The 21,751-nt window shown below is 46.9% G+C and overlaps 1 protein-coding gene across 6 annotated transcripts in view; it reads right to left on the reverse strand.

Moving 5' to 3' along the window:
* Window positions 1–572: 572 nt before the first annotated feature.
* Window positions 573–21,751, reverse strand: part of RAB17 (RAB17, member RAS oncogene family) — a 77,422-nt gene continuing 56,243 nt past the window's right edge. For all 6 annotated transcript variants that reach the window (XM_056534857.1, XM_056534856.1, XM_056534858.1 and 3 more), the window contains 2 exons: window positions 2,101–2,194; window positions 573–958 (listed from right to left, as the gene is read on the reverse strand). In XM_056534857.1, coding sequence (XP_056390832.1) covers window positions 843–958; window positions 2,101–2,194 — 210 coding nt within the window. In that variant the 3' untranslated portion in view covers window positions 573–842. The remainder of the gene's footprint in view (window positions 959–2,100; window positions 2,195–21,751) is intronic.

A 21,751-nucleotide genomic window follows, 5' to 3' on the forward strand; every position in this document is an offset into this window, starting at 1 on the left:
GTTCCCCCACATTACATACAGTATAGTTCCCCCACATTAGGTGCAGTATAGTTCCCCACATTAGGTGCAGTATAGCTCCCCCACAGACATACAGCCTTCAGCCATATACAGTGTATGGCGGGAGACTGTATGCCTGTGTACTGCCCCACTTCAGTGCTCCGTCCACCGCTCCTCCAGTCCAGGTCCAGGAAGATGACGTGCAGGTAACTTACCATGCGCGCGCATCCTCCTCGATGCTCCTCCGTTCCTATGGGCGCACGCACAGGACGTCACTGATGTCCCTGCGTGTGCTACCTCCCGGCGTCCCCTGCATTTTTAAAGTTTACACGGGGCCGCAGAAAGATAATCGGGACATCCTTGTGTCCCGAAAAGATCTTTCGGGACACAGGGATGTCCCGAATGTGACGGGGCCCCCTGCGGGCTGCTCAGTGGTGGATCACCCCCATGGATCCACCACTGAGCAGCCTGCAGGGGCCCCCTGGGGGATGGAGGCCCTGGGCAATTGCCCAGATTGCCCTGCCCTAACCCCGGACGCTTCCTTTTTTAAACACACATATATAAGATTATTCATTTATTCATTGGTATTTCTCCCTAACTGAGGTCATTTTCCTTCATTTTCTTCTGTAAAAAGTGAACAGAAATGTTTGTAATCCATGTATGAATACCCAACACAGATTTCATGTGAAGAAGCAACATATCACTTCTTTTTTTTCCTTAATGTGGACTTCATTGGTTACCACAACATAATTTTTCAAATAAAGCAATGTAATGTAAAATTTCATGTGGATTTCGTGCAGATTCCAATGCAGAATCCATAAGAAATCTATTCTGTAGGTCTGCTTTTATTGGAAATTGCAGCATCTCTGCCTTACACTGGAGGGATGTGTTTCTTCAAGAGTGAAATTCTTTCTAAGTTGCTTGTCCTTCTTGTGTTGTTCCATAGTCAGTAGATTTCTGGCTACAAAGAGATGAAATAGGGCTTGCATCAGTAAGATTTACAGGAAGCATAGGAACATTAAATATGGATGTGCATTAAGTGGTAAGCAGAGTAATGTAAATGATGTGCTTGGTGTGTAATGTATGAAAAGCTCCTGTGCAGCAGGAAACATATAAAGTGGATAACACAAAGATGGATCTTATGATTAAGTGACATAACTTCCCTGTGAAATGTAATATAGGATCTATATTATCACGGCCTTCATTATACACTACAATCATTGCTGTTTTTACTGTAGCAACAATCAAAAAAACAAATAAGTATATTGATAAAATAATGGGATGAATACAAAGATATATTTTACTTACAAGAGCATCCAATTCTATAGAAAATGCAGGTAATCCAATACATTACATGGTATTAAGCAGAAATTTAGCTAAGCCTTCATGCACCATGTATAATACTGTATGTGTTAAAAAATGTGTTGTTCGTATGACTTTATTAAAAATTTGACATGTTGCAGAGACATGTTTTGATCAGTCAGGGTCTCAATACTAATCTTTAGATAAAGTCAAGAGAAGTGTGTAGATGAGCACTTATCTCCCTGGCTTCACTCGACGGGACAAGCTCCATTATAAGTCTAGGGGGCTCATCTCAGTCTAGGGGGCTCATCTCAGATCAGTGGGGATCTGAACACTCAGACCCCAACCAATAAAAAGGTTTGACATGGTGGAAACCCATCCAAACATGGAGATAACACGAAAATTTGATGCAGATGTTGGCCTGTAAGAATATCAATTTGGACCGTAGGGCTAACCCCCTAAAAACTTTAAAATTTTACCTATTTTCAATCAACTGGGGAACAATGACATTTTTCCTTCTATTACTGTTACCGATGTATTTTAGGACACTTTTACCAAAACTTTAAAATGACTATTTATAGCTGTGCAATGCTTCCGGGATTATCAGCAACACTATACGCCCATTGGACAATTCAAGCGGTTTCAGCTGCATGCGTTTTCATGCATGTGGGAATTAAGCCTTAGTGATATTGGCATTTTTATTATTCAATTGCCGTGGCCATTTTTTGCAAAGGCGCCATATTGGTTGTCACTTTTGGATAATGTGAGAATAATACAGTCATATAATATGCACAGACTCACCCACTTCACCAAAAACCTCATTCACGCCTTTTCCTGTCTTAGCTGAAGTTTCCATAAACAGAAGTTTTTTTTGTTCAGCAAAAGCCTCTGCATCCTGAGAATAAAATAATTAATTGAACAGATTAGTAATGAACTGGCAGTGCAATGTTTAAGTGAGGTCATTGTTGCGGATTAATTGTGTAGTATCACACAAGTGAATGTGGTGTTTCGAAAACCCATTCATGCACCAAAGAAAGTCTCATCATCCTGCATTTTGGTATTGGATTGTATTAGCAGATTACACCATTTGCAATGTAAAAAAAATTCATGCAAACACTTCTACCATTTGTAAACTTACAGGGGCTCAGCAGGGAGAGATAGGTCACGTTTTGGAGATCATGGGGGATCCCAGCACTTGGACTCCCGTGATTAGACTCTCATCTTCTATCCTGTGGATAACCCCTTTAAAGGACAACTGCAGCCAAAAAAACACTTATCCCCTATCCACAGGATAGGGGATAAGTGTTTGATCGAGGGGATCCGACCGCTGGGACCCCTCGCGATCTCCTGAATGGGGCCCCGCATTAGCGCTCCGTGTGAGCGCTAATGCATGAAGCGTCGACCTGAGAGGTTGACGGTTATGCCCGCCCCCTCCCAATACAGTTCTATAGGAGAGGCAGGGAGGCACGTACCTCTGTCCATGTCAGAAACTGTCCAGGGTAGGATAGGTTTTGTATGGGGATTTGCTCCTACTCTGGACAGTTCCTAAAATGGACAGAGGTGTCGGCACTGTGTGATCAGACAGAAAGGAAATTTAAAAAGAAAAGAACTTCCTGTGGACCATAAAGCAGCTGATAAGTACTGGAAGGATTAAGATTTTTTAATAGAAGTAATTTACAACTCTGTTAAACTTTCTGGCACCAGTTAATTGAAATTTTTTTTTTTCCAGTGGAGTACCCCTTTAATGTATGTGCACCCTCCAAATAGGGGACACTCCCAAAAGCAGTCGCAGACACACCCGAAATTAGACATAACACTCCCATTAGGAGACAAAACACTCCCAAAAGAGGACGACGAGGCTTATGTGCCGGCCCTACACAGGGTTGCCATCAGGGGGTACCGCCAATACCCCAGTAAGGGGCCCAGGCCCCCGATGCACCCCCTTGCAGAAGCCCCAGCACAGAAGCAGAAGACCGCTGTTTAAACAGTGGTCTCCTACTTCTGTACATCCGCCGGCCACATCATTCATCCCCCTCCCCCCCTGATCCGCCCATGCCACTTTATTTCCCCTGTGCCAAATCAACCCCCCTTTTTTTACCCCCTGTGCCACATAATTTCCTCTTGCTTCTAGAGCCCCCCCCCTGTGCTCTTTCATTCCCCTTTATTACCCTCTGTGCAAAAATTATCACCTCCTCTTTATCACCACTGTGCTATTTACCCCCCCCCCCCCCCCCCCATGCCATTTCCTTTCCCTTTATCCCCATATGCCTCTTCATAAAGAGGGGGATGATGAATTTACACAGAGGGTAATGGCACAGGGGGATCAAGGGGAAATCATGTGGAACACGGGGTAATGGGGGGATAATTTGGAACAAGGCACAGGTTATAAAGGGGGGATGAAATGATAGGGGGAGGGGGATAAGGGGCGATTAAACAGCACTGGAAGATTCTACTGTAATATTGCTTTTTATCATATTTTATAGGTAATTACACTCAATAGTGAGTACAGTGCAGTATTCCGTCATTTAGAAAGATTTGTTTAGCCTTTTTTCCCAATAGGGGACATCTCTCAATAGCGGACACTTTTATTCCCCGTGAGTGTCTGCTATTGGGAGATTCCACTGTAGTAACCAAGGCATATGAAAGTGTAGACTCCCTGTATGTAATGCTGCCACCTGCTGGCTATATTCATTACAGCACATAAACCATATCCCAGCCAACGAACTTTGCAGTTTTGTATCTGAACAATAAGATTTGTTTTCTTTCATACTAACTTAACCTCTTAAGGGAGAAGGTTGTACAGGTAGGCCCTAGCGCCTGAGTCCTTAAGGACTAAGGGCGTACCTGTGCGCCCCGCTGCTAGTTGGTCAGTGATCGGACCAGGATGCCTGCTGAAATCATTCAGCAGGCATCCTGAAACATCGCTGAGGGGGTCCTGAGACAAACCCAAACCTATCCACCCCCCACCCATGTCGGCGATCGCCACAAATCAACAAAAAAGAAGAGTGATTGGGGCTATCCGAGACAGCCCCAATCACCCTTAACCAACAGGAGTGAGGTGGCACTGGTGCCACCTCACAATCACCCTGATTCAGGGCTCTAACTGGGGGGGTGTCACTAATGGCACCCGCTCCGCCCCTATTCGCGAGAGCGGGTGCCTGGAGTGTACACTGGTAGCTGGGGCCCCAATCTCCGGCATCTGTGATGCAATACTGTTGCATAACTACATCTCCCAGCATGCACAGACAACCAAAGGGCATGCTGAGAGTTGTAGTTGTGTGCCTCTGGCTGTTGCATAACTACACCTCACAGCATGTCCTTCGGCAGTCGGTGCATGCTGAAGGTCATAGTTTTGCAACAGCTGGAGGCACACTGGTTGAAAACGTGTCTTCAGCTGTTGCAAATCTACAACTCCCTGCATGCACTGACATACTGTGCATGCTGGGAGTTGGTTATGCAATAGCTGAAGGCAAACTGGTTGAGAAACGCTGAATTAGGATCTGTTACCTAACTCAGTGCTTCCTAACTATTGTGCCTCCAGCTGTTGCATAACCACGACTACCAACATGCACGGTCTGTCAGTGCATGCTGGGAGTTGTAATTTTGCAACAGCTGGAGGCCCCCCCCCCCCCCCATGTGATTGTACATTCACAGGGGCAAAATTGAGCCTCCAGCTGTTGCAAAACAACAACTCCCAACATTGTTGGACAGCTATTGACTGTCAGGGCATGCTGGGAGCTGGGCTGCCATCAGAAATGTCAGGGCCCCTTACACAGCTTTAGGCCTGGGCCCCCCATCAAAACCCCCCCCCCCCCCCCCCCCCCCGATGCCCTACTCTCAGTGCCCCCAATAATGCTCCTCCTTGGTGTCCTAGGGAGTAGGTTAGTGTGTTGGGGAAAGGGTAGGGGGAATGGGTGGTGGTGGTGGGTAGGTCATTTCCCTTCCCCTACTAGTGTTAATGCCCCCATTAGGTAGGTAGTAGGTTATGCCCCTGGTAGGTGGTAGGTAATACCCCCCAGTAGGTAGTGCCCTCCGTAGATAGATAGTAGGTAATGCCGCCAGTAGATAGTGCCCCTAGTAGGTAGGTAGCAGGTAATGCCTCCAGCAGGTAGTGTCCCCGCCAGCTGAGTAGTGCCCCCCCAGTAGATAGTGGCCCTAGTAGGTTGTGCCCTCAGGTAGGTAATGCCTCCAGTATACAGTGAACCCAGTAGATAGTTCCCCCATATAGGTCATGCAGGTAGGTAGTGTCCCCCAGGTTGGTAATGCCCCCAGTTGAGTAATAATGCCCCCAGTTGAGTAATAATGCCCCCAGCTAGTTAATAATACCCCCAGTTAGGTAATAATGCCCCCCACATAGGTAATGCTCCAGTAGGCAAAAAATGCACCAGTTAGTAAATAATGTCCCCACATAGGAAAAAATTGCCCCCATGTAGATTTTCTAAAAAAAAAAAAATGCACTGTGCGGAGGCTGTAAGGAGCCTCCGGAGCGGCGCAGGATTTCTCTGGCAGGCTGCGTGATGAAATTACATCTTCACGCGGCCTGCTGCACAATGTACGCTCTTGTACGCTATATAGTGCACCTGGTCCGGCCCCTGTATATAGTGCACCTGGTCCGGACCCCTGTATATAGTGCACCTGGTCCGGGCCCCTGTATATAGTGCACCTGGTCAGGGCCCCTGTATATAGTGCACCTGGTCCGGACCCCTGTATATAGTGCACCTGGTCCGGACCCCTGTATATAGTGCACCTGGTCCGGACCCCTGTATATAGTGCACCTGGTCCGGACCCCTGTATATAGTGCACCTTGTCCGGACCCCTGTATATAGTGCACCTGGTCCGGACCCCTGTATATAGTGCACCTGGTCCGGGCCCCTGGTTGCAGCACTGCCTGTACTGCCCTGATGGCGGCCCTGGCTGGGAGTTTTGCAACAGCTGTAGGAACCCTGTTTGGGAAACACTGCGGTAGGGTATTTTTGGTGGCGGAGGCAACTGTAGCCCTTGCATCCAGGTCCGCCCCATGCAAATCCCTTATTTAGGCCTCAAATGTGCATGGAGTTCTTTCACTCCGGAGCCCTGTCGTATTTCAAGGCAACAGTTAAGGGCCACATATGGGGTATTTTCGTACTCGAGAGAAATTGTGTTACAAATTTTGGGGGTCTTTTTCTACTTTTACCCCTTATGAAAAGGAAAAGTTGGGGGCTACACCAGCATGTTAGTGTAAAAAAAATAAACATTTTTACAATAACATGCTGGTGTTGCCCCATACTTTTCATTTTCACAAGAGATAAAAGGGAAAAAAAGACCCCCAAAATTTTTAACGGAAATACCCCATAGATGGACATAAAATGATCTGCGGCGCACTACAGGGCTCAGGAGTGAGAGCGCACCATGTACATTTGAGGCCTAAATTGGTGACTTGCACAGGGTTGGCCGATAGTTACAGCGGTTCTGACATAAACACAAAAAACACCCCATCCGACCCCATTTTGGAAGCTTCACCCCTTAAATTAATTATTTTTCACAAAAATGCTGGTATTACCCCAAATTTTTCATTTTGACAAAGGGAAATAGGAGAAAAAGCCCCCAAAATGTGTAACCCCATTTCTTCTGAGTAAGGAAATACCCCATATGTGGACATAAAGTGCTCTGCGGGCGCACTTGCAAGGCTCAGAGGAGAAGGAGCGCCATTGAGCTTTTGGAGAGAGAATTTGGCTGGAATTGAAGGCCATGTGCGTCTACAAAGCCTCCATGCTGCCAGAACAGTGGACCCCCCCAAATGTGACCTCATTTTGGAAAACTACACCCCTCGCGGAATGTAACAAGGGGTGTAGTGAGCATTTACACCCAACAGTTGTCCGTGAAAATGAAACATTTTATTTTTTATTTGCACAGCCCACTGTACCAAAGATCTATCAAATGCCAGTAGGGTGTAAATGCTAATTGCACCCCTTATTACTTTCCGTGAAGGGTGTAATTTTAAAAATGGGGCCAAAATAGGGTCACATGGTGCCGCTGTTCTGGCACCATGGGGGTTGTGTAACCGCACATGGCCCCCGACTTCAATTCCTGCCAAATTCTCTCTCCAGTGTGCACTTTATATCCACATATGGGGCGTTTCCTTACTCGGGAGAAATTGGGCTTCAAATAAAAAAATTAGGGTAACACCAGCATTTTAATGTTAAAAATCAAATTTTTCATTTTTACGGTGCACTGTTCAATAAACCTGTGAGATGTAAGTAGTCACTGTAACCCTTGTAACAGTCCTTGAGGGGTGCAGTTTCCAAAATGGTGTCACATATGGGGGGGGGCTTCTGTTTTTCTGGTACCATGGGGGCTTTGTAAACACACATGGCCCGCAACTTCAATTCCAGCCAAATTCTCTCTCCAAAAGCCCAATAATGCTCCTTCTCTTCTGAGCCCTGTAATGCGCCAGCAAAGCACTTTGTGTCCACATATGAGATATTTCCATACTTGGGAGAAATTAGGCTTCAAATTTTGGGCCTTTTTCTCCTTTTACTCCATGTGAAAATGAAAAATTTGGGGTAACACCAGCATTTTAGTGTTAAAAATTAAATTTTTCATTTTCACATCCAACTTTAACGCCAAACACCTGTGAGGTGTTAAGGCTCACTATACCCCTTGTTACGTTCCTTGAGAGGTGTAGTTCCCAAATAGTGTGCTATGTGTTTTTTTTTTTTTTTTTTGTTATGGCACCATGGGGACTTTCTAAATGCAACATGCCCCCAAAAAACCATTTCAGCAAAATTCTCTTTCCAAAAGCCACATTTTGCTCCTTCCATTATGAACATTGTAGTGCGCCCGCAGAGCACTTTACGTCCACATATGAGGTATTTTAAATTTTGAGGGGCATTTTCTCCTATTACCCCTTTTGTAATGAAAAATTTGGAGTAGCACCAACATTTTAGTGTTAAAAATCAAGTTTTTCATTTTCAAGTCCAACTGCAACGCAAAGCCGTCAAACACCTGTGAGTTGTTAAGGCTCACTGTATCCCTTGTTACGTTCTTTGAGGGGTGTAGTTTCCCAAATGTGCCATGTGGAGGTTATTTTCCTGTTCTGGCACCATGGGGGCTTCCTAAATGCAACATGGCCCCCAAAAACCATGACAGCAAAATTTGCTCTCCAAAATCCCACAGTTGCTCTTGAGTTCCCTCTTGAGTCATTGTTGCGCTGAGCACCCTCCTCCTGCTTCCTCTGGCAGGCTCAGGATTCCCATTGCGGGATGCGCCCGCATGCAAATCTTGGGCTGCCACTTACTTTCTGCTCCTGCTGCCTCTGTTCTGCGGCCTGCACGCCCACGCCTCCTAGGGCGCACGCGTGCGCTGGAGCTCTGAGATTTAAAGGGCCAGTGCGCCCTAATTAGTATTTGCACCTGTCCCTTCTGAACCTCTGCCAAGGGAACTCCTCCGTTGGTGACTACACGGTTCAGTTCTGTACTCTTGCCTCAGAACTGTCTTGGAACGATGAGGCCTTGTGTGCTACATTTAAAAAAGGATTGTCCAGTAGAATCAAGGATGCTCTTGCTACACGAGATCCTCTGTCAACCCTGAGGGAACTTATCCATTTAGCCACTCAAATTGATTTGCGTTTTTCCAAGAGGCAGGAGGAAATTTGTCTGGAAAGAGAACCTGCCCGAACACGGCAATTTCCTCGTCTGGCACCCGTGTTCCAACGTCCACCTCTACAATCTTCTTTGCCTCCTGCTGAAGAGGCAATGCAAGTGGATTGTTTTTGCCTAACGCAGCTAGAAAGATCCCGTCGATACAATGGGAATTTGTGCCTATATTGTGCCAGTCCGGAGCACTTTCTTAAAGATTATACTGTACATCCTCAGCATCCGGGAAACGCTCACACCTAGGACACGTGGGAGAGGCTTCCCTAGGTGTGAATACTACCTCTCTTCATTTGACCATGCCGATTCTAGTTTATACTCCTGCCAAGGCATCTTTCTCCGCTTCTGTCTTTTTGGAATCTGGTTCCGCTGGAGATTTTATTGATGCCTCCTTGGTCCATAAACATCGTCTCCTTGTGTCTCAGCTTCCTAAGCCTTTGTACATTTCTTCTGTCAATGGAGAAAACCTGAACTGTAGGGTGCTATTTTGCACTATACCTCTCATTACGCAAGTGGGCATGTTACATAAGGAAAAGATTGAGTTCTATGTGCTTCCTCATTGTACTTCAGAGCTTCTTCTGGTTCTTCCTAGGCTTTAACATCACACTCCACTACTCGACTTCAAATCTGGTGAGGTCACCCACTGGGGACCTTATTGCCAAAATCACTGTCTTGAGTCTACCTGTTTATGTTTGTCTCACTGCCTTCTTCTATGCCTGGCCTGCCTCTTCCATATCGAGATTATTCAGATGTATTCTGCAAAAAGAAGGCCGAGATTCTTCCACCACATCGTCCCTACAACTGTCCCATTGACTTACAGCCTGGAACCACGCCTCCCCATGGAAGAATCTATCTTGACACAAGCCATGGCAAAATATATTCAAGAGAACCTCCAGAAGGGCTTTATCCGAAACTCCTCTTCACCTGCCGGAGCTGGATTCTTCTTTGTAGGGAAGAAGGATGGTTCTCTCTGTCCTTGTATTGACTACAGGAGACTAAACAAGATTGCTATCCTCTTCCTTTGATTTCTGAACTCTTTGATCGTCTTTGGGGAGCCAAGGTCTCCTCCAAGTTGGATTTGCGGGGATCCTATAATCTTATTTGTATTTGTGAAGGGGAAGAATGGAAGATGGCCTTTAATACCCGACACTTTGAATATCTCTTTATGCCTCCAGCAGTCTTCCAAGAATTTGTCAACAATATCTTCCGAGATCTTCTTTACTCATGTGTAGTGGTGTACCTTGATTACATCTTGATCTTCTCACCCAATTTGGAGGAGCATTGCTCTCATGTCTGTCTGGTCCTACAGTGCCTCCGGGGGAATCATTTTATGCCAAACTTGAAAAATGCCTATTGGAGAGCTCAAGTCTGCCGTTCTTGGGTTACATTGTTTCCCATCAAGGTCTGCAGATGGATCCTGACAAACTGACTGATGTGATGAATTTGCCTCGTCCTACTGGTCTACGGGCTATTCAACGTTTTCTTGGGTTTGCCAATTATTATCGTCAGTTCATCCCATATTTTTCTTCCTTGGTTTCTCCGATTGTGGCTCCCACTAAGAAAAACTGTAAACTTAAGTCTTGGCCTCCCGAAGCCGAAGAGGTCTTCACTCGCTTGAAGTCTGCATTTGTCTCAGCATCCGTCCTTTCTAGGCCAGATCCAGAAAAACCCTTTGCTTTGGAAGTGGAAGTATCATTCGTAGGAACAGGTGCCGTTTTAACTCAGAAAAACCCCAAGGGCAAGATTGTAACCTGTGGATTCTTCTCCAAGACTTTCTCGCCTGCAGAGAGGAACTACACTATGGGAGATCGGGAACTCCTTGCAATTAAACTTGCTTTGGATGAGTGGCAACATTTATAAGAAGGTTCTTCTCACCCGGTCAGCATCTATTCAGACCATTAGAATCTCCTATATCTGCTCAGCGACTGAACCCTCGGAAGGCTAGATGGTCTCTTTTCCAGTTTTAATTTCTTTATTCATTTCCGCCCTGCGAACAAAAACGCCGGAGCAGACGCTCTTTCTAGGTCCTCCGATGTGGTAGGATTGGACTCCACGCCAAGGCATATTATTTCTCCTGAGCGATTGATTTCTTCTGCTCCTGCCAATCTTCAGCAAGTCCCACCTGGGAAATCTTTTGTGCCTGCAAAACTGAGATGTCAAGTCTTGATTTGGGGACATACTTCTTTGCTGGCTGGTCACCCTGGAGTACAAAAGTCCATTCAACTTATCTCTCGGCATTACTGGTGGCCTCACCTTGAACACAATGTCACAGATTTTATCCATTCCTGTGTTACCTGTGCCCGTGACAAGACTCCACGACAGAGACCTGCAAGTCTCCTACAACCTTTGCCTATTCCAGAAACTCCTTGGACTCACATTGCTATGGACTTTATTACTGATCTTCCATTTTCTTGCAATACTACAGTCATCTGGGTGGTGGTCGATCGATTCTCTAAAATGGCTCATTTCCTTCCTTTTCCTGGCCTTTCATCTGCTCCACAGCTGACGAGACATTTTCTTCAACATATTTTTCGCCTACATGGCCTCCCGACTCGAGGAGCGTAGTTCGTTTCCAGGTTTTGGTGAGTTCTCTGTTTCCTTCTTAATATCAAGCTGGACTTTTCCTCTGCCTACCACCATCAAACCAACAGCCAGGTGGAGAGGGTGAGCCAGATTCTGGGGGAATATCTTTGCCATTTTGTCTCGGCTCATTGGGTCGATCTTTTGCCCTGGGCGGTGTCTTCTTATAATCACAAAGACTCTCAGTCCACAAAGACTTCTTCATTTCTTGTGGTCTATGGACATCTTCCTCGTACTCCTCTCTCTCTTCCTGCCGCTCCTGGAGTGCCAGCCATTGATGTTCAAGTACAGGATTTTATGTCCATCTGGCAGCAGACCCGCCGCTCCTTGGTTCGCACCTCTTCCTGTATGAAGTCTCAAGCGGATAAGAAGAGAAGACCTCCTCCAACTTTCTCTCCTGGTGACAAAGTTTGGCTCTCCTCTAAGTACGTTCATTTTAGGGTTCCCAGTTATAAGTTGGGTCCTCGCTTCCTGGAATCTTTTGAGGTTTTGCACAAAATCAATCCTGTGTCTTACAAGCTCCGTCTGCCTGCCTCCTTACGTATCCCGAATTCTTTTCATGTCTCCCTCCTCAAACCTGTGATCTTTAATCGTTTTTCACAAAAGCACATTGTTTCCTCTCCAGTTTCTAGCTCCTCTGATATTTTTGAAGTCAAAGAAATTTTGGCAACTAAGACTGTAAGGGGGAACCAATTTTTTTTAGGAGATTGGAAGGGGTTCAGTCCTGAGGAGAGGTCATGGGGGCCGGAGGAGAATATTTTGGACCATGACTTGCTCCGAAAAATTTTAAGACCCTAAAGGAGGGGGAGACCAAAGGGGGAGGAGGTGGTACTGTTGCACTGAGCGTTCCAGCCACTCACTCTGGCCATGAGAGCTCTCCTCCTGCTTCCTCCGGCAGGCCCGGGATTCGCATCGCGGACACGTCCAAATGCGAATCTCAGGCGTCACTTACCTTCTGCTCCTGCTGACTTCCCCACTGCATCTGTTCTCTGGCACATGCGCCCCTGCCTCCTAGGGCGCACGTACCGGAGCTCTGAGATTTAAATGGCCAGTGCGCCCTAATTAGTAATTGCACCTGTCCCTTCCTTATAAGTTTTTCACCTCCCTCTATCTGTTGCCAGATCTTTGTTTGCTCTAGTGCCCTTGAGAAAGTATTTTTCTGTTTGCCTACCTGTGTTCTGTGACCTGACCTTGCTCCTGTGCCGCCTGCCTGTTGACCTCCTGCTACGTTCCTGACCACGTACCTGTGCCGCCTGCCCTGACCATCTGCTTCCTGACTACATGTTGCCTGATCCTTCCTATGCCACGTACCACTCAGCAGCCTGTGTGGACGAGTCGTGTCAGGGGTAGTGATCTGGGTGCCGCCTGCCGCTGTAAGTCCATCCCGCTTTATGGCGGGCTCTGGTGAAAACCAGCACCACCTTAGACTCTGCTCGCTGACACGGCCCAAGCCATCATCCACACAGGTACAGCGTATCTACTACCTCCATGAGTGTAACAGCCCTGTTGCGAGCTTGCAGAGCACTTAATGTGAATATATGAGGTATTTTCATACTTGAGAGAAATTGGGTTACAGATTTTGGGGAGGCTATTTCTGATTATACTACTTGTAAAAATAAAAATAAAATGGGGCTACAAGAACATGTTAGAGTACAAAAATCCAGATTTAGATCTCTACTTTGCTGCTATTCTTGTGAAACACCTAAAGGGTTAACAAGCTTTCTGAATGTTATTTTGAATACCTTGAAGTTTCTATAATGGGGACATTTATGGGATATTTCTCACAGAAAGGCCCCTCAAATCCACGTCAAACTTAACTGGTCCGTGAAAAATTATGATTTAGAATTTTTCGTGAAAATTTGAAAATTGCTGCTATACTTTGAAGCTCTCTAATGTCTTCAAAAAGTAAAAACATGTGAAATTTATGATGCCAATATATAGACATATTGGCCCTGCTATACTAAGAATCGAGTGTAGGTTTAAAAGAAAAAGGGAAGAACAATTAGGAAGGAGCACCTGTGATTCCTGCACTACCATACTTTCCTCTTTAGGGGGCATTCACATGGAGTAAATGAAGAGTAATTCACGCCGAAAAATTTACGGGCGGAAAAAATTATTTTATTTTCGCAAGAAATTTGCGTGCAATTTGCGTGGAATTGCACGCGGACATGGGGGAGAAAGAAGTGAAGGGTTTTTCAGCCACTTCCGCGCAAATTGCGCGCGAATTCCATGCAAATTGTGCGCAAAGTGCCCGTGAATTACGCGCGAAAATGATGTCGGGCGGAATTTTTTTTACCATTGACTTCAATTTATTTCTGCTAGCGGATTCCGCTTGAAGAATGAACATGTTCTTTCTTCAAGTGGAACGGAATTCAGCGTCGGAATTCTGCTAGCAGAATTTCCGCAGTGTGAACAGGCCAACAGAAATAACATTAAAGTCAATCTAGTGGAGGATTCAAGAGGAATTACTCGAGTAAATTCCTCTTGAATTACTCTGTGTGAACGCACCCTTATCTGAAACAGCGGTTTTCTTGCTTTTTCTCCCTGCACTACATATGTTCACCCAAAGAGGATTCCTGGGCAAAAGGGACTGATGGCCTATCCTCTACCTTTTAGCCTCACTGAAGAGCTTATCAGTAGGGGTGACAGGGGTTGACACCCTGCCCATCAGCAATTTAGCCCATCAGTAATTTTTGCCTAGAAAAACACTGTAATATGTGCAAGTAAAGACATGAACAGTACAACTGTGTTATTGTGTTATTAATTTAAACTGTTTTTGTCTATAATAGTGACTTAGATAACAATGAGATGACATTTTATTTTTCATTCTAAGCAATGAGACACTCACTGTTAGATGCTTCAAGTTTGTTTTTTCTGTATTCAATCTTTTTTCCATAAAATTCAGAGCTGTAAAATTCAAAGCTTGCAGATGTTATATTCGGCATATATCTGTACTAGCAGAGATCTTTTTGCATTGGGAGCCATCAGGGTGTGACGCGATGTTTCAAGGGAATGCCCCCTTACTCATGCGTACTAGAGCCTGGGATTCCGGGATATTTTAAGCAGGATGCACACCTATAGTCAATTGAGAATTTTATCTTAAAGAGACATATATACCGCATTTTTCGCTCCATAAGACGCACTTTTTCTCCCCCAAAAGTGGGAAGGAAATGTCTGTGCGTCTTATGGAGCGAATGTGTGTGCAAGTGCAGGGGCAGATAGCGACATGGGGCATGTAGGAGGAGGTAATATCGCGCCCAGAAGGATGGAGCGGGCCGGGGGGGAGGGGGGGCAAACCAGGTAATTGCCTGGGGCCCCCATCCCCCAGGGGGCCCCCTGCCAGCTGCTCAGTAGGGGGAGGCAATTGATTTAAAGTGGCCGCAGCGCCGGCTGCTTGTTAAAGATTAGTAGCCCGGCCGCGTCCACTTTAAAACCGTGACCAGCGGCGGTCCCAGACACTTCTGCTTTTTCTATGTTTCATATTTCCTTACCTGGCTGCGCACGGCAGGCTCAGGTAATGCGGCGGCTCGTGGGCTGTGTGGATAATATGACTAGTGACGTCTCCTGCCGGGTCCTCTACGCAGCCTCATTTCCTGCAGCGCCGGTGTAGTGAAGAAAACTGTGTCTTGAAGCGTTCTGTGTCCACGGCTGCAGGAAATGAGGAGTGACGTCCCAGACGCCGCGCAGAGGTGCCGCAGGAGACGTCACTCGTCATATTATCCACACAGCCCACAAGACCTGCCTCAGTACCTGAGTCTGCCGAACGCGGCCAGGTAAGGAAATATGAAAAATAGAAAAAGTAGGGGGAGAGGGGGGGGGGGGGGCAATGAGCAGGGGAACTTTACTGCCAACCTAATGGGGGGGAACTGCAACCTAATGTGGGGGAACATACTGCCTACCTAATGGGGGGGAACTATACAGCCAACCTAATGTGGGGGAACTTACTGCCAACCTAATGGGGGGAACTACAACCTAATGTGGGGGAACATACTGCCTACCTAATGGGGGCAACTGCAACTTAATGTGGGAGAACATACTGCCAACCTAATGTGGGGGAACTATACTGCACCTAATGTGGGGAAACTATACTGCCTACCTAAAGTGGGGGAACATACTGCCAACTTAATGGGGGGGAACTGCAACCTAATGTGGGGGAACATACTGCTTACCTAATGTGGGGGAACATACTGCCAACCTAATGTGGGGGAACATACTGCCAACCTAATGTGGGGGAACATACTGCCAACCTAATGTGGGGGGGAACTGCAACCTAATGTGGGGGAACATACTGCCAACTTAATGTGGGAAAGCTATACTGCCAACCTAATGTGGGGGAACATGTGCTCCTGACCTATAATGCCCCCCTGAGATGTGCTCCTGACCTATAATACCCCCCTGACATGTGCTCCTAACCTATAATGCCCCCCTGACATGTGCCCCCGACCTATAATGCACCCCTGACATGTGCTCCTGACCTATAATGCCCCCCTGACATGTGCCCATGACCTATATTGCCCCCCCTGACATGTGCTCCTGACCTATAATGCCCCCCTGACATGTGCTCCTGACCTATAATGCCTATAACATTTTTTTTCTTGTTCTCCTCCTCTAAAACCTAGGTGCGTCTTATGGTTAGGTGCGTCTTAAGGAGCGAAAAATACGGTAGTTCCCTTACGTCCTAACCAGCAGCACAAGTGGGGTGTTCTGCCCCTGTGAAGCTGGCAGGACGGTGGAATTTTTAATTCCGCCCAAGCAATTTAAATTAATTAGCCCCCCCATAAAAGGCCTCCTCCCCTAGGCCATCTCACTTTTTTTCTGTCCTGTGTAAGGACAGCAGGACGGTGCAGGCTCCTTTGGAGCCTGCCTGGATGTCTCCCCTGTATTTTGGGGAGATATTTTTGGGGCGCAGTACCTTTTTCCAACTGCCCCCTGTTTTTTTCTCTTTATATTATCTGGGCCTCCGGCCTGGTTTATCTTAAAACAATTTGTTTTGACTATTTTAGTTTGCTAGAGGGATCTGGTGATCCCTCATAGCATTAGGGATGCCGCCGCGGGTTTTTTCTTACCCGCCTGGCGTCCCACGTGTCCCGGCGCGCGCTGATTTTCCTCCGCGCCTCTATTACACTGTGCGAGCCGTGGACCGGAAGTAAGTCATCTGACGACTTCCGGTCCCGGCCTCACTTTCTTCAGCGCTTTGCGCTACCTTTTAAGTTTTATATTTAGGTGAAAATTCAGGCGTGAGCCCTTTCCTAGTTAGGGAAGGGCTCAGTGGATAATTTTTATTAAAATTCCCTTCCGGGTGTTTCAGCCTATTGCAGGCTGGTCTTTCTCTGAAGGGGGCGGGGCTTCCGGGCCCCTTCCCATATAAAGACAGCTGAGACCTTCATTCAGTCTCTGCTGCCATCATAGCTAGTCCTATTACAAGCCTAGCATTAGTGGTTAGAGCTCCTATCTGCATTATAGGTATCTCTACCTCTCTATTTGGCGTTAGGGCGATAATAATTTTATTTATTATCCCTAACTTATTTTCTTTTCTTTCCAGAGTCATGTCTACTCCTTCCTCTAGTGACCCACACTCTGGTGGTCTTAAGGCTAGCGCCAAAAAACGCCATCTAACTTGCGCCAATTGCGGCACTCCGCTTCCGGACGCTTACGAATATAACAGGTGTCCCGGTTGCCGTCCACCCTCTAATCCAGCTGAACCTACTGTCCAGGACATGTTCATCTGGATGAAGGAGTTTATGGGAAATTCCATATCTGAAATTAAGAGTGCTCTTGTTCCCAAAAGAGCTAGAACTGAATCCACTCCTCCTTCTGTGGCGGAAGAATCCGTTATGTCGGTCGATGTATTGGACCAGAGGTCATCTGTACAGTCTGAACAGCCTGTTGAGGTGAAGATGTTTCCGCCTCTTTTCCCTGCGGAAAAGACGCAGAGATTACTTAGGTCCATCCGGTCAAGGGACCAGGATGTTGACCAAGGGGAAACCTCTGCATCCACCTCTAGAGAACCTTGGGCTTTCAAGGTGAATGTTGCACGCAAAAAGATGATGAAGGCTGAGTGGAAGCACCCAGATAAACCTGTGCTTGTCACTCGTACCTTCAAGTTGATGTACCCTCTCTCGGACGCGGAATCTGATTCCTGGATGCCACCTCCTAAGGTTGATATGGCAGTAAATAAACTGTCCAAGAGAGTCTTGGTTCCCGCGGATGATGGAAGCAACCTCCAGGACCCGCTTGATAGGAAGGTGGATTCCCTTCTCAGACGCACATATTCAGCAGCATCAGCGTCTGCCTCTGTGGCTATTGCCTCGGGAGAAGTGTCTGACTTCGTGAAGGAGCGCGTGGAGCGCATACAAACCGAGATTGACAACAATGTCCCCAGGGAAGACATCTTGGACAGCTTCAAGACACTCCTCCTTGGTATAGACTTCCTCTGCGAGGCCTCCCAGCAACACCTTAAGCTAGCTGCCAAGTCCATGGCACTCGCTTCTGCTAGCAGACGTCCCTTGTGGTTACGCCCTTGGGTAGCGGACAACACCTCCAAGTTTAACTTGTGTGGGATGCCTTTCGAGCCTACTTGGCTATTTGGTTCTGAACTGGATCGCATAATGGAAGGTTATGCTGACAAAAAAGGCAGGTGCCTTCCTGTCAGGCCTTTTGGGGTAAAGGTAGAGCAAGAGGGGTAAGTCCCAGGGCCCTCCTAGATCCCAGAGACGTCAGTCCTTTCAAAAACGTGGTGGAGGTCGCGGCCGCGGTAAAGACCGGACGGCCGAGCTATGACTCTCCACTGACATCCACCAACGTTTTCCCTCTCCCTTCCCCTCAAGTGTTTGTTGCAGAGAATCTATCTGCCCATCCTCCTCCAGTAGGAGGGCATTTAAGTTTATTCCTTACAACCTGGATGCAAGAAATCCAGGATCCCTGGGTTCTGAAGGTTATTCAGTCGGGGTACAGGATAGAATTTACCTCCCCTCCCCCAAGGAAGTTTATCTTAACAAAGTTACTTCCTCAGCCAAAACAGGCTGTCATAGAAACCTCAGTTCTCCAATACTTGGAAAAGCAAGCTTTGGAAGAAGTTCCCCCAGATCAAAGAGGATCTGGCGTCTACTCCCCGATATTTTTGGTTCCCAAACCAAATGGCGACTGGCGCATGATAATAGACCTGCGCTACCTAAACCGATTTATAAGGAAAAGGCGGTTCAGAATGGAAACCATTCGTTCGGTGGTCAGTATCCTGAACCCACAAGATCTCATGGTCACTATAGACTTGAAGTATGCATACCTTCATGTTCCTATATTTCCTGCCCACAGGAAGTTCTTAAGAATCGCCGTCACCATAAAAGGTATGGTAAGGCATTTCCAATTTGCTGTTCTACCGTTCGGCATTACCTCCGCTCCCCACACCTTTACAAAGGTGGTGGCTCCAGTTGTCTCTGCTCTAAGACTAAAAGGCCTAGAGATTGTTCCTTATCTAGACGACTGGCTTTTAAAAGCCGCGACTCTAGACATTCTTCAAGCTCATCTTCAACTGACCCTGGATTTTCTTCAACACCTAGGGTGGCTCATAAATTGGAAAAAATCCGAGATCATTCCATCTACCTCAAGAAGGTTCCTGGGGTTTGTCCTAGACTCCTCTCGGATGACGCTGTCTCTCACCCCAGAAAGGAGAGAGCGCGTCATAAGAGCCGTAGAGTTTTTGTCGGTACCTCGCAGAGTGCCCATCAGAACTCTAATGAAGATGTTGGGCCACATGTCAGCGTCTGCAGAAGCAGTCCCCTGGGCCCTGTGGCACCTCCGACCTCTCCAAGATCAGGTCTTGACTGCCTGGAATCGCAACCCCAGTGGGTTGGAAAAAAAATGCACCCTGTCGTCCGAAGTCCGTGCCTCTCTCAGGTGGTGGACGAACCTGACAGATGGGAAGTCCTTGATTCAACCTCTGTGGATCACTCTGACCACGGACGCCTCCCTTCTAGGGTGGGGAGCCCATCTGGACGACCATCCGGTTCAGGGTACCTGGACCCCTCAGGAAAGGTTACTCTCATCTAACATGAGAGAACTGAGAGCAGTTCGTCTTGCGCTCCTCCACTTTGCTCCCCATATCTTAGGGAAAGCAATAAGAGTCCGGTCAGACAACACCACCGTAGTGGCTTATATCAACAGACAGGGTGGCACAAAGTCCCAAGTGCTCCTCAAGGAGACCGGACTTATTCTATCGTGGGCAGAGCTCAACCTATCCCACCTTGTTGCAGTCCACATCAAGGGGGATCTCAACATAGTGGCAGATCGTCTAAGTCGCGGGCTTGCAGTCCAGGGAGAATGGTCTCTCAACGAGAAGATCTTCAGGAGGATAACCCTGAAGTGGGGTACACCAGAAATAGACCTCATGGCAACCCGGCTGAATGCCAAAGTGAGCAAGTTTTGTTCCCTTTACAAGGAGGACAATCCGGTGGCGATAGACGCTCTGTCCATCCCATGGAGGTTCAGGCTGGCCTACATATTCCCTCCACTTTCCATGATACCCAGGGTATTGATGAAAGTCAGGCAAGACCAGACCTCAGTGATTGCCATCATCCCATTCTGGCCGAAGAGGTCTTGGTTCACCCAACTCATGAGGATGAGTCAGGGGTGTTATTGGAGGCTTCCCCACGTGCAGAACCTTGTGTCTCACAACACAGGCTCCTGCCTAGATCTGAGGAGACTCAATCTGTCAGCCTGGAGATTGACAGGACCCTACTAAGGAGTGGGCTTCCTGCGGAGGTCTTGAGAACTATTGCACACTCTAGAGCAGAGTCTACAAACAAGGTTTACTCCAGGATAAAGAAGATTTTCCTTCACTGGTGTGCAACGAAAGAGGTAGTTACCTCAGATCCTCCTCTTTCTGCAATACTGCGTTTTCTCCAGGATGGCCTTGACAAGGGTCTTAGCCCATCCACCTTAAAGGTTCAGGTCGCAGCACTCTCTGCCTTCCTAGGCAGGTCTCTATCACAAGAATCCCTGGTTAGAAGATTCCTCAAAGGGGCTGAAAGACTTAAACCTACAGTTCTCAGACCTATTCCCAGTTGGGATTTAACCACTGTTCTCAGGGGGTTATGCGTTCCCCCCTTTGAACCTCTGGAAGAAGTAGACTTTAGGTATTTGTCCCTTAAAGTCACTTTTTTATTGGCCATAACCTCAGACAACAGAGTGGGTGAGCTTCAGGCCCTTTCGGCTTTCGAGCCTTATACTGTTTTTCTACAGGACAGAGTCCTGTTGAGGTTTTTACCTACCTTCCTTCCTAAGGTTCCGACTTTCTCCAATACCAACCAGGTTATTTCCCTTCCAGTTCTACTCCCTAATCCATCCTCTCCTGAAGAAGCGGTTGACCACACTCTGGACATCTCTAGAGCTCTCAGAGTCTATATCTCAAGAACTGGAGAATTCAGGAAGTCGGAACACCTCCTTGTTTCTTTTTCTGGAAAGAACAAGGGCTTGAAGGCCTCTAAACCTACCCTAAGTAGGTGGATTAAGGAGGCAATCCGAGAGACCTTCATAGTCCAGGAGCTAACTCCTCCTGCCTTTGTCACTGCCCATTCCACTAGGGCAGTCTCTACTTCCTTTGCTGAGAAAAGGTCTGTTCCTCTGGAACAGATTTGTGCTGCTGCTTCTTGGAGCACCCACAATACTTTTTTGAGTCATTACAGGGTTAATGCCAAACGATCGGAAGAGTTGGCCTTTGGGCAGTCAATCCTAAGTGCCACTCTGCCGTAGTCCCTCCCTATTTGTGTTGTTACTCGCTAAGTCCCCACTTGTGCTGCTGGTTAGGACGTAAGGGAAGCGTTAATTTTTAACGTAAATTTGTTTTCCCTTAGTCCTAACAGCAGCACACAAATTTCCCACCCTAAACTTTTTTGTTACTTGTTATTAAGCGAGATGGCCTAGGGGAGGAGGCCTTTTATGGGGGGGCTAATTAATTTAAATTGCTTGGGCGGAATTAAAAATTCCACCGTCCTGCCAGCTTCACAGGGGCAGAACACCCCACTTGTGCTGCTGTTAGGACTAAGGGAAAACAAATTTACGTTAAAAATTAACGCTTATTTCCTAAAGAACTTGTCATTAAAAGAGATGACAAGGGAGGGGCCATCGTGCTGATGCGCAGAGAGGATTAAATACAAGAAGCACAGAAAAAGTTAAGTGATCGAAATGTATACATATTGTTAAAAGAAGATCCAACATCTAAACTTAAATTAGAAATTGATAATTTT

Source organism: Hyla sarda, chromosome 8 (genome assembly GCF_029499605.1).
Source record: "Hyla sarda isolate aHylSar1 chromosome 8, aHylSar1.hap1, whole genome shotgun sequence".
NCBI classification, from domain to species: domain Eukaryota; kingdom Metazoa; phylum Chordata; class Amphibia; order Anura; family Hylidae; genus Hyla; species Hyla sarda.